Source organism: Mus musculus, chromosome 12 (genome assembly GCF_000001635.26).
Source record: "Mus musculus strain C57BL/6J chromosome 12, GRCm38.p6 C57BL/6J".
NCBI lineage: Eukaryota > Metazoa > Chordata > Mammalia > Rodentia > Muridae > Mus > Mus musculus.
In genome coordinates this window covers 109,452,198-109,464,793 of record NC_000078.6, presented here as the reverse complement: position 1 = coordinate 109,464,793, position 12,596 = coordinate 109,452,198, and the positions used below count along the sequence as shown (strand labels likewise).

The 12,596-nt window shown below is 53.2% G+C and overlaps 1 protein-coding gene across 8 annotated transcripts; it reads right to left on the bottom strand.

Moving 5' to 3' along the window:
* Positions 1 to 1,457: 1,457 nt before the first annotated feature.
* Positions 1,458 to 12,309, bottom strand: Dlk1 (delta like non-canonical Notch ligand 1). 8 transcript variants are annotated; one of them, XM_030246536.1, is made up of 8 exons: positions 12,291 to 12,309; positions 11,500 to 12,029; positions 11,068 to 11,207; positions 9,746 to 9,809; positions 9,171 to 9,301; positions 6,579 to 6,720; positions 4,902 to 5,187; positions 4,169 to 4,676 (listed from the first exon to the last, which is right to left on the bottom strand). In XM_030246536.1, exons 3-8 carry the CDS (start codon positions 11,132 to 11,134, stop codon positions 4,434 to 4,436), a joined length of 933 nt encoding a protein of 310 aa, XP_030102396.1. In that variant the 5' UTR covers positions 11,135 to 11,207; positions 11,500 to 12,029; positions 12,291 to 12,309; the 3' UTR covers positions 4,169 to 4,433. The 8 variants fall into 8 exon arrangements, 7 of the variants coding, with proteins under 7 accessions (NP_001177634.1, NP_001177633.1, NP_001177632.1 ...); NR_033813.1 differs by lacking the exon at positions 12,291 to 12,309 and having other exon boundaries at positions 1,458 to 5,187; positions 11,500 to 11,971; NM_001190705.1 differs by lacking the exons at positions 11,500 to 12,029; positions 12,291 to 12,309 and having other exon boundaries at positions 1,458 to 4,748; positions 11,068 to 11,339.
* Between the last annotated feature and the right edge of the window lie 287 nt (positions 12,310 to 12,596).

Sequence of the window (12,596 nt, the reverse complement as noted above, 5' to 3'; positions counted from 1 at the left end):
CCGGTCCAGCCTGTAGCACAAAGGCCTCTGGAGTAACTGTATCTATGGGGTATTTTCCACTGCTGTTCCCAATCTGTGAGCTCAGGATGCATCTCACGGTCCTCTTAACCCAGACCCCACCCACCCTTACCACTGCCCCCTCTAAGGTCAGTGGAGCTTCCACCTCACATTTGGTTAGAATTGCTTTCCCAGAAAACACTCTTGACTTTGACCCAGGGTCTGTTTCTTTACTCATCGGTGAGGAAGGTCATTTCTCTGTTGCCCAGTATCAAAACTGGGTGTTCCTACTCTATGACCCATTTGCTGGACCTATGTCCCTAACCTGGTCATTTCTCACTCCTTCAGGGTATTGGCTGCCAGAGTTCCTGGGTCAGGTTGACTTCCTTCACTGGATCTCTCCTCCATGTCCACTGATCACGTCGGGGGAATTTGTGGGTTAATGTTCTGATAGAAAATGTATTCTCCATGTAGATGCTTCTGTGTTTCCTAACCCCACATGACCATGCTACTTTCCTGTAGCTTTTAGGACACTGTCCAGGTATAAGATCGTATGTCCCCTTCTAGTCTCTCCTTTGGACTCTCCTTTATTTGTGCACAGAGGGAAATGGGCCATAGCAGACACAAGAGATGCACAGAGGGAAAAATAGGCCTGGGACTCTAAGGGGCAGAGGATGAAGCCAGAAGGAGGTGAGAGGAGTCAGAAGGGTGGGCAGAATGGGGAGGTGATCCCTTTAAAGATCCCAGGTTCTGGGCCTGGGCAGCTGAGCAGGCAAGGGTGCACACAGGCCATGGGAGAGGCTGGAGATGGGATATCAGAGCAAAGATCACTTCTTGGGCCAGTAGGAACTAGACTGAGGCCTCCAAGGCCTCCAGAGTGGCGTATTCAGAGGGTGCACCGCTGATTTGACGCATGGCTACTGGTGTCCTGGGGTTAGAGGAATAGGTACTACCAGGACACACAGAGACTGAGTTAGGAGAGAGAAAGGAGCCTGCACACCTGCCATGGTCCAAGTTGCCCTTGTTGGATATCCTTAACCTATGTTCTCTCTCACCTTAGCATCAACCCTCTAATAACCCCAGAAAGGCCAGGGAAGAGTGCACAGAGCTCTCTCTGGGTCCAAACTTGTTGAGCAGGAAGAGCTTGTTGCTCATGTGTGGATCCCTAGGGCCCCTGTTCATGTACCTCCATTGTCCCAGCTCTATCTCCACCTCCCATGGGCTGCAAGGAGGGAGCAAGATACGGACAAGGTCCCCCAACTCCTGGTGGTCTCAGGCCTCCTGTAATTAGGAAATGCTGAGGTTTCAAGTCCCCCACCCTTAACCCTGTGGCACCAGGCCACATTGAAAGAGTTGGACCTGGTCCTCAATGGAGGTCCCAATATTCCCGGCCTATGTTTAAGGCCATCATGGGTGGGGCTGATGCAACTGGCGAATCGTAAGTAAATAGCAAACACAAGTAAAGCCCTTGTTCCTTTATTTAACAATAAACAAGGTTGTTGTTTCTTTTTGCATTGCGTCTGGACTTGCCTGCCAAAGAAAAAATATGGGGGAAGCTAGAAAGAGCGCCCTGGTGGACATTTCATTGACATTTTGGTTACAGAATTATCACCACTTTTAATTTGGGGTCAGATTAGTTTGAAAATGTCCCAGACAGCTGTCTTTTAGCTTCACCACCCGTTGCGTACACTGCACTACACCAAACACAGGAGATGTGTATGGGCAGCCAGAGATCTGATGCTCTCAGCAGATATCGTGAGGTCGCAGATGGACCCTTTCTGCGGACGTGAAGACCAGGGTGAGACTGCAAACGCTGCTCCTGTTGTGTGGGTGGATGCCGTGGAATTTTGACGGGGCCGCCTCATTGATGTTGGTTTCTTGATCTTTGGTCACGTTGGAAGGTGAGGTGGTGGCACTCTGAGGGAGGCACCTGCTCTGGACCATCCGGCTTCCACGGAGTTTTGGGTTTTTGCCTGCCCTGTGCTTGGCTTCCTGGGGGCACATGCATGTCTACTCCCCTCCCAGACTATGCCCCTCGGCCTGCACATCCCACAGCTCCAAGAACACTCACTGCCTTACACTCTGCAGGTGCTTGGAAACACTCCCTGGCTGGATGGATGGTGGATGATGGATCTTTTGGATGGAGGAGGAGTTGCTAAGAGAACAGCCGGGCCCCCTTTATCAGGAGAGACACAGAGACACGGCTGCTCTCCACAACAGGGAGATCAAAAAAAAAAAAAAGTGGCGTGGAGAAATAGGCTGTTTTGTCCAATTGTAGAATTCCAAATTGGGAAACCGAGGAGCAGAATTATTCGCAGACTCGGTCAAGGTCTCACGCTGAGAGGCCAGGAAGGGTATCAGAAACCCTCCTGGCATATGTCAATACTTTTTTTTTAAATTTTTTTCGATTTTATTTCTTAAAATGAACTCAAAATGAGATGGGATAATGAGGTGATTGTGATGGGGCTGGTTTGCCTCAGGGCGGGACTGATTGAGGCAGGGGAGGGGCCTGGAGGGAGGGAGGGAGGGAACCAGGGGAAGAGGGGCTAGGAGGCAGGGACATGGGAGGTGGTGGAGATTTGGGGAGCTGGGACACACCCTCATCAGGATGAGGCTGGGGCCAAATGGGGGAGGGGTTTCAGGGTGGGACTGGAAGGGGCTTGGGCTGAAGGTAATGAATGACCAATGGCTGGGGAGAGATTCTTTGAGTCAGGGCTTTGGGTGAAATGAACCTGGGGTAGAGGTTGGAGGGGTGATTGGGTCGATAATGTGTGACAACGGAGACGCGTATGACCAATGGCTGATGACCATGAAGTGTGTGCTGTGATCATGATTCGAACAGCAACGGTGACAATGACTTGCAAGCAAGTACTCAGAGCAAGGTAAACACGGCTCACACTTAAAGCTTAGGAGCATAGGTTCCTACCCAAATAATCTAAGAAGCAAAATATTCCTAACGGGGACCCAAGGACTGTGTAGCACCCAGACCCCAAACAAGAGTCAGGGAGCTACACAGGGCTCTCTCCCATTTCTTTCTACTTTTTTTTTGTTTTGTTTTTTTGTTTTGTTTTGCAAAAAAAAGATAGATGCTCTTTTAAAAAATAAGTCAAAATTCTACTTAAGAAGCTGGCTAGGTGTTTGGGGATCTGAGGGTCCTAACTTCAGCCACACAAAGGTACATCCATGGCTGTGGACAGCTGCTTTCCCGCTTTTGCTACAGAACAAGAAAACACCCCACAAGCCATAGTGTCACTAAAGCCTGTGCAAACCTTGGTGGGGGCTGCATTGCTCACTCAGATTCTGCCCGGGGGGGGGGCACTTGTGGTTCGAGGTACACTGAAGTCTGAAAGCACATCTCTACTCTACATCAGGGTGAGGGGCAGATATGGGGTGGGGTTTGAGGGGCATGAGGTGGAGTCTTGGGCTAGGGTAGGGAATGGGTTGCTCAAGAGGCAACACCAAATGGCACATTTTTGACCTAAAGGGGCCAATTTTTCCCAAACTGGACATGAGCCAGGAGGCTCCCCATTTTGAGAAACGCTATCGGGATCGACGTCAATATCAAGTGTACAGCCAGGATAGGCCAAAACCTTTCGGATCCCAGGATGAGACCAAGTCTCCATCAGGTCCTACTCTTGGAGTCAAGAAGTGTTTTGGTATATATCCATCGTTCCTAATTCTGAATTTGGGAGCTAGAGAGGACTTTGGTGTTTGGGTGTCTGCACCCCTCCCTTATGGGGAGGGGTGGGGAAGTGGCCCAGGGTTGGAGGTGGGGGAATCTCGCCAAGGGTCACACAGCGAGTGCGCAGCTGGGTTAGGACTAGGTCCCGACCTCTCTGCCAGCAGCCAACCTGGGGTCTCTCTCTGCCTGGCACACAGCCACTACACACTGCAGAGTCACAATCAATCGGAAAGATCTAAGGGTTGCGGTGTGAGACTTGATGTGAGTGTGCGTGAGAATTAACGAACGAAAGAGTTTAGCCCTTTTCACAGTGAGTGGTCAAGCACAACACTCTTATGGTTTCACGAGGACCTGGTGGCTGACACCCCCCCCAGGAGAGGGACCTCAGCACTAAGTCCTGGTTCTGTTACCATGTTTTTTTTTGGTCTTTTTGATATTTTATATTTGATACTTGATAAGAGTTTAGAATAACATACTTATTTCTTTAACTCATTTAGAGATGAAATTCTTATTATTATTATTCATTATCATGCATTAATAGGGAGGAAGGGGTTCTTAGATAGCGTGGTAGCATGGCACACAGCAACACAAGACAATATATGTAAGCATAGCGTTCACTCGATTCCACACAATAGAGCAAACTCCACCACAAAAAGCGCAGACTGCGTAGAGAGCTCTAAGGAACCCCGGTAATAGAGAAGGGCCTGGGGTGGGGTGGGGTGAAGGGCCTGGGAGTGGGGGTGGGGAACGCTGCTTAGATCTCCTCATCACCAGCCTCCTTGTTGAAAGTGGTCATGTCAATCTTCTCGGGGAAGATGATATTGACCGCCAGCTCCTCGCCGCTGTTATACTGCAACAGGAGGTTCTTCTTCTTGCGAAGCATGTGGTTGTAGCGCAGGTTGGACACCCAGGTTTCGCACTTGTTGAGAAAGACGATGGCCACGGTGCCCAGCACCACCAGGCTGGTGAGCACGCCCAGGATGGTGAAGCAGATGGCCTGTCCCTCGGTGAGGAGAGGGGTACTCTTGTTGAGCTCTTTCATGGACACCTTCAGGATGTGTTGCTCGGGCTGCTGAACAGGCAGCTCGTGCACCCCGGGGGTCAGGCGGTAGGTGAGCCCATAGCCGCTGGGCAGGTGGGTGACCTGCACGGGGCTAGCCCCGCGCTTCTTCGCGCACGTGGGACCCATGAACGGGGGCTTGCACAGACACTCGAAGCTCACCTGGGTGTGCTGGAGGCAGGTGCCCCCGTTCTGGCACGGGCCACTGGCGCAGTTGCTCACCGGGCGGCTGCAGGTCTTGTCGACGAATCCAGCTGGGCAGCGGCAACGGAAGTCACCCCCGATGTCGGTGCAGACGCCATCGTTCTCGCATGGGTTAGGGGTACAGCTGTTGGTTGCGGCTACGATCTCACAGAAGTTGCCTGAGAAGCCAGGGGGGCACAGGCAGGAAGCATGCGAGGCCTGGCCCTCATCATCCACGCAGGCGCCTCCGTGCTGGCAGGGAGAACTGTAACACAAAGACGTGGTAAAGAACCCTCGGGGGGGCTGGGCTAGGACAGAGCAGTAGAAACAGAAACGACCTCCCACGTCCTCTCCCATGCCCTTTCCCACCTCTTACTTAGTCTCTCAGGCCAGAGCACAGATTGTAAGTCACTAGTCAGATGGGGAAACTGAGGCTGGGAGAGGCAGCATTATTAACACTTTGGAGCTAGATCTTTCAGTGGGCTCATCCCTCAGATGAGGAGAGTGAAGGGCACAGTTCCTGGGCTCTTCAGGGGAGGTCTACTGTTAGTCAGGGGTCCAGTCTGCATCCCCCACCCCGCCCCGCCCCACCCCATCCCTGATCGTCTTTATTTCTAGTGGAGTGGGCCCAGACATCTATTGTGAGGGGAACCCTTGGGGACTCTCAGCGAAAGAAATACGGGTTGTATCTATGCTGGCGGGAGTGGTGTCTGTGGCAAGCTGTTTAATAGTGGTCTATTCACCCAAGTGCAGCTTGCAAACTGAAGCTGTTTGCTCAAAGCGGAGCACATGCAGCATTTAATGTAAGTGTTTTTAAACGAGCTAGCCCTTTGTCATCTGATAAATGCCAAAACTCCGGGGGAAAGAAAAGCCCCCACCCCCAACACTAGGAATGAGCATTGCAGCTTCGGGCCAAAGGCTGCAGAGTAACTTGGGCTCTGAAAACATCCAAAGGGCCCCTGGGCTCTATTTTGACAGACTAGTTCAAGTCTGTTAGAACGAAACACGTTGAAAGGTCTCGCTCTGTGTTTTTCCCTTCCCAGTAAACAGCAGTGGAGTTCAGTGGTCACTACCTTCAATGTCCCTTCTAAATAAAGATCTTTAGACCCCTATGTTCCTGACTGTTCAAAGCTTCAGCAGATTCCTGGATCTTGAACAGATCTGCCACCTCCCCCCCCTCAAAGGGCCTCTTTCCCACTAAGGCTAGCTAAATACTTGTGCCCCCCCCCCATCTCCTCCAATCTCCTTAGACATCCCAGAAAATCCAATTGAAATGCCCTAAACTGCCCCCTACAATACAGTAAGCGGGTTTCACAGGCTGGCCCTGCTGAACTCTGATCTCTTATTATGTTGCCTTTCGAAAATTATCCAGCTTGTCACCTCCACCCCCATTTCAATCAGCTGTCATTCACCAGCATTGGAGCCGGGGACGTCAGGGGAATATGAAATCACCTTCAGGACCTTTTTTTTTTTTTTTAAATTATGGAAATGACACATTCCTATATCACCTCCCCCCACCCAGTCAGAGTGGGCTGGTGGGGGCACGGATTGGGGGAGCACATCTTTCATCAGGTTACAGGTCCTCTGGGTTAGGCTGGAAGAGTCCTGGGGGTGGGGGGAGAGGCAAGACTCCTAGAGTGAGGTCAGAATATTTACCCATTGATCACGCAGGGCCCAGCCTTGTGCTGGCAGTCCTTTCCAGAGAACCCAGGTGTGCAGGAGCATTCGTACTGGCCTTTCTCCAGGTCCACGCAAGTTCCATTGTTGGCGCAGGGGGTTGAGGTGCAAGCCCGAACGTCTGGGAAATGGGGGGAGGGGTGGAATAACCCAGTGTTTAGCTTTCCTTTCCAGAAGCCAGTGGGACAGGAACCCTAAGTGGCTCAGCTAGTGATTTCCAAGTGGGGTTTATAGTGAGAGGGTGCAGTGACTCTATGCAAAGATCTTTACTGCTGAGGGTTAGGAAGGCCATCGGTGAGAAAGCCAAGGCCAGAGAAGCAGCTAGACCCTCTCCTGGCACCCTAGTAGTGTGGCGACACAACCTTTATTACTGGAGCTTCTGTTCGTCCACAAAACAGGGAGCTAAAATGCCCTGAGGCCTGTCTCCCCTGTCACATCTGCTTCTCATATTTAGGGGAAGGGTCTCTAAGCCTGGGAGCCAGTCAGGGCTGGCACTTTAGGGGGAGAGCAAAGCCCCCACCGGCCCTTCACACATTCCCAACAAAGTCCTCCATTGGGAAGCAAGAAGTCTAATTTAACCACAGCACTGCCGACCCCAACCCGTGGTCCTTCTGTTCTCAGGTTCTGAACTAAGGGGGTCCAGGGATAAAAAGGCTACATCTTTTGAAGGCAGCAAAATTAGAACTATTGAGCGCTCTCCTGTCCATACGGGTTTCCATGAGCACTGCTGTATCTCCACTGTGTTTTAATACCCCCTGTCAGGACCACTTCATTATTCAGGCTCAGCAAGCCAGGATGAGCTGAACAAAGGGGCTGGGGGCAAGGGGTCTCTGACTGCTGCTCCGCAGAGTTCAGCTCCTTCCTGCTCTGCCTCAGTTTCCCTCCATATAAAAGCAAAGAAAACAAACAAACAAACAAACAACTCTTTTTGCTGGTCTCTAGGGGTTTTCTATAATTTTGAGCTGTAGAAAGCCAGGGCTAGCCAGAGAGACAGCTAGTGAAGGCAGCCCCCAGGAAGGGTTTCCTGGTGCTAAGGCAACACATGATGATTTTTCTCTCCTTTTTCAAAGGACCTTGCACCCTGACTGAGGGGAGACAAGTGTCAATCAACAGAAAAACCTGCAGGAGCCCGGTGTGGTGCAAGAAAACATAAAGAGGGTTTATCTTTCTGGGATAGCGCCAGCAAAAAAAAAAAAAAAAAAAACGTTAGTGCAGAGAGCCTCTGCAGCTGGCTGGGGCTTCCTGGCCCCTGCACTCTTGCCGATTGGGATCTTGAATTTAAGATAAAGATCTGGCGACCACCATCCCCAGACTATGCCTGCTCATTCCCCCCTAAAGCCTCCCACCCCAAAGATGTGTGTGTGTGTGTGTGTGTGTGCGTGCGTGTGTGTGTGTGTGTAAATCAGCTGCTGTATGAAGAGGACCAAGGGGATTCTTTGCTTGAACTGCAGCTGTGGCCATGCAGGCAGTAAGGGAGAGAGCCAGCAATTACCCAGGGGCTATTTCCCCCCTGGGACAACCCTTGACCCCCGCCATTTCCACCCAGACAACCATGAATCTGATGGAGAGGGGCTATGCAGGCGGAAGGATCTGTGAGGAAGAATTCTGTCTGGAAAGCTGTTTGGGGTTCAGATATTTAGAATGGAGGGGTCCTACCCTAGTCAGTGGTTTTTCCTAGCACCCCCCAAACAAGTAGCTGCTGCTGCTGCTGCAGGGGCTGCAGGGGCTGCAGAGCCACGGCCTGAGCATGAGTCAGCTGCAGCAAAGCCTTCCCTCCACCTGCTAAACCACCACTCGGGAGAGGGAGACTATAGACAATTTGGGGGACCCTTGGTTTCCCTATTTGTCATTGCCAGTGTTGAGGAGACTAGCCTTCTGCCTTCTTGCTGGGATATCACCTTGGCGGGGGTGGGGGGGCACATAAACCCTTATTCCCCAGGACTTCAGTTTGCCTGGACTTGGTGGACAAGGTTTAGTAAATGAGAATGGCCCTGAAACAATGCAGCTGTCAATCTACGATGATCATATAAATTAATGACGTCAACACATAACACCAATCTGCACCTTAACCCTTTCTCAGCCTCTCCCTTGCAACACTTGAGTGATCCCCCTCCCCAATCCCATCCTCCCCTCAGCCCACCCCTCCCCTATTTGTCTGTTGGCTCCCTTTCCTTGATGTTTGAACCCTGAGACTCACCTCCCCCACCACACACACAGAGCCCCCCAACACCCCAACTCCAGCAACCTGTGCAAGAAGCCCCAGTCCATGGTCCAGCCACCCTAAGCATGGTGGGTTGTTGTTGTTTTGTTTTGTTTGTGAGTCTTTATTCAACAGGCAGTTTCCCCTCGACCCCACCTCAACTGCCCCCCCCTCAAGTTCGAGAACCTTCAGTGCTGAAGTAAACAGTATAGTGAATACATTTGAGGCCCAGCAGGAAGAGCTTATACACTATAGATCACATACTACACATAGAGAGCCTTAGGGGTTCTGGAATATAGCTCAAGGTGGGGGAAAGGGAGGGAGAGGGGACAAGGAGAAGGGGTGAGGGGTAGGCTAAGGTCAGTGCCCACCTATTTCGCAGAATTTCCCGTCCCAGCCATCCTTGCAGATGCACTGCCATGGTTCCTTGCAGACTCCATTGACACAGCCAGGGGCAGTTACACACTTGTCACAGAGGGGACCCTCCCAGCCAACATGGCACCTGTGTGGACAAAGGGGAGAGAGCGGGACACATGAGGGGAGCAGGGGTACAAAGGAGACTCCAGTTGTCTTCTGCTGTATGGAGAACATTTGGTGGTCTTTGTTGAGTCCCAGGCCAGAGGCTTCCTGGGACAAACGGCAGCCACCTGAATGGAAAACTCAGAGAAGGTGCTGAAGGGCAGAAACACAAGGGTCTTCCAGACCCCCACAAGAACCACAGTTGGTACAGTGATCTACAGTGGCCTCCCCGCCCCTGCAAGACACTCTTCTGATCCCCCTCTCTCCTGTACCCCTCCTTCTCTCCCTCCCCCCCCCCACCAGTTTTCTGCAGAAGCAAGAAAGCTGTGACGCAGTTTTTATTTGGCAAAGCACCCCCCTCCCTTTCAGCCTGGCTCCAAGGCTCCACAGACCCCACCATGGCCCCCCAAACAGTTTCCTCCATTACCTGCAGACATTGTCAGCCTCGCAGAATCCATACTGGGGGTCACAGGGTGGGTCGCATTCAGCCCCTGAGGAAGAGAAAAAAGGTACACAATTCACCCCACAAGGCCTAAAGGACACTACAGAGTCCATTTTCTCTCAAATGGCCTGGGGACCCTAAACAGGGAGTCCAAAGACCCTCTTGGGTCCTACCAACCTGGCACACAGTAGGCATTTCTCATCTGTGAATACCTACCCAGAAAAACAATTGTGCCTGCCCCTAGCCATGGGCTAAGCACAGCACACCCCTGATTCTCCAAGTGCAAAGCAGACACCTTTCTCCCCAAAGAAAATAAGAGCCCCTAGGCCCCTAAAAGTAGGAATGAGGGACAATGAAGAGGTAGCCTTTGACCCCTGGTCATTCTGTCTAGCCTCCCATTTGCAAAGTGAGCTAAAGGGAAGATTTCGAGGTCTCTGGGAAAGCCCAGACAAGCCCACCTGCCTAGCCCACAGGTGAAAGGCTAGATTTTACCCCAAGATTAACCCTAGTTAAACCAGGCAACCAAATCCTACCTCCCACGTTTCTCCTACCCCACACTGGTCACATTAAAAGAACTGCGCAATAGCTCTGCAGGGCCTCTGAGATTCCGACGCTCTTAAGGGAGTCTGACACTTTAATAGACACCTACTGTATGCATTTACTCAACCAGTTTTCGGCCTTCCCAGACAGCCTCCGACCCCCCACTCACAACTATTGGCGCATTGAGGGCTGGGGTCGCTGCGGGAAGGGGCCAACTCTCTCCTACCAAAGACAGATGGCCTCTGCAGACAGAAGTGTCGCAGCCCCTCACCTAGAGAAACACGCCACGCAAGAGGGGCTCCAGCTGTGCTCCTGTTGGAAATTAGGGACTACGACTGCAAAGTCACCCCCCCAAAGCCCCCAAGACCTATTCCTAAGCACATAAGCCGTGACAGACACCCCCAAAGTTGCACCTTAGAACGTTTTTTTTCCTTAAATAGGATACCTCCCAACGCAGTCTCTTTTTTTTTTTTTTCATACCTCCTCAATCCGAGCAACGACACCCCTCTTGAACGCCACTTCTGCCGGGCTAGAAGGGGCTGGGACCCTCCACCTCCCACAAACCCTGGGACCCCGGGATTGGGCTCAACAAGCAAGAGTGGTGCAGGGCGGATGAGGCGGGCACAGTGCAGGGCTTAGGGTTAGGCGGGACGGGCGGGACTTGGGGCGCATGGGACAGGGAGAATGGGGTGGTCGGTGGGGTGGTCGGCGGGGCATCGCAGGCTTCCCCAGAGGGGGCGCAAGCCAAACCGCCAGGGGGGGCTCACCATAGGTGCTGTGGCCGAAAGCCAGCAGGAGCAAGAGGACGCGCAGGAGGGCTCCGGTCGCGATCATCTCGGGGCGGCCTGGGTCGCGGTCCGGGGAGCGGAGGCGGTGCAGGGGCTGCTCCGGGGGCTGCGCTGGGCTTCTGGTTGCGGACCACGAAGGGGGCACGGGCGTCCAGCGGGAAGAAAGCCAGGGTTGCACCGGGGCGCACGCTGCTAAGTGCGGCTGCCGAGGAGCTGCCGCTGCGGCCCGCGCGCCGCCTTTTCGTACTGTCGTCCCCCCCCCCGCGGCCCCCGCCCACGCCCACGCCTCGCGCGCACGGGGCAGGCGCCGGCCAGTCCCGGTGACCCACCCCCTGGCGGGGCCGCCCCCCAGCGCCGCGGCGCCCGGAAGCGGCTCGAGCACGCGGCCGCACTCTTTGGCTAGACGGGTACCTGCGCACGATGGGCACGCGGTCCGCACACAGGACAGCACGCGGCTGGAGGCGGAGGCGGCGGCGCTCACACAGGCCCGCTTAGCGCAAGTCTCAGGAACCAAGCCAGGCGGGCGAAAGCCCTTGCACGCACTCAGAATACAAAAACGCTCACAGACACAGTAAGACACTTAGGGCTGGAGTCCCGCGCACACATGGCGCGGGTCAGAAGCCCAGGAGGACCCAAACGCACACCACGAAGATGTGGAAGATGCACATGATCACAGATGCACACACGAAAACCACCACGAAAAGCCGAAGCCCTCCGACGAGCCTTGCCATTGTGGAGTTTGGGGAAGGTGCAGATGCACTTGCCCCACGGACCCCCAACCCAAACACACCTTTCGGCACAGGCAAACCTTACTGCCTGTCCCTGGGGCACAGGTCACAGACCAGGGCAGCAGGAACACTGATCTGCTCCAAGCAGGGGAAGCGCCAGCTATGAAAAGACTGAGAGTCCTCCTGCCTATGCTGCCCCTCCACGCAGCCCGCCTGTAAACACAGGAGACCACTGGTAAACACCGACGACATCATGCGTCACCCCCCCCCCCCACCCCCTCCTCTCGCAGGTACCACAGTCACAGTCTGGGCCTTATCATTCTGAAACATAAAAGCACTGATTCTTTCCAACATGTACACACCTCGCAGCAACACGTATGCCCAGACCCCAAATCTGTCTCAGATTTGTGGAATCACCCAACAAACACACAAATTACACCAAAGCACACATAATCCAAATCCATCTTTGTTCACCGTGACACATGTCGACAGTTCACCAATATGTTCACCGTCAAATGCAGACAGACAGACAGACAGACAGACAGGCACACACACACACACACACACACACACACACACCCTCACTTAGTGGCTTTCAACCAGGGATGGCTTAGAGGATGGGATGGGAGTGTGTGTGTGTGTGTGTGTGTGTGTGTGTGTGTGTGGGTATTGATTCTGCCAGTGTCCCTGGGGCAATTCCTTTTTCCTGCAAGACCCCCCAGCAAGGGCTCAGTGCCTTTTACTCAGCTGAGACGCCCCCCATGCCCCATTCTGAGGCTC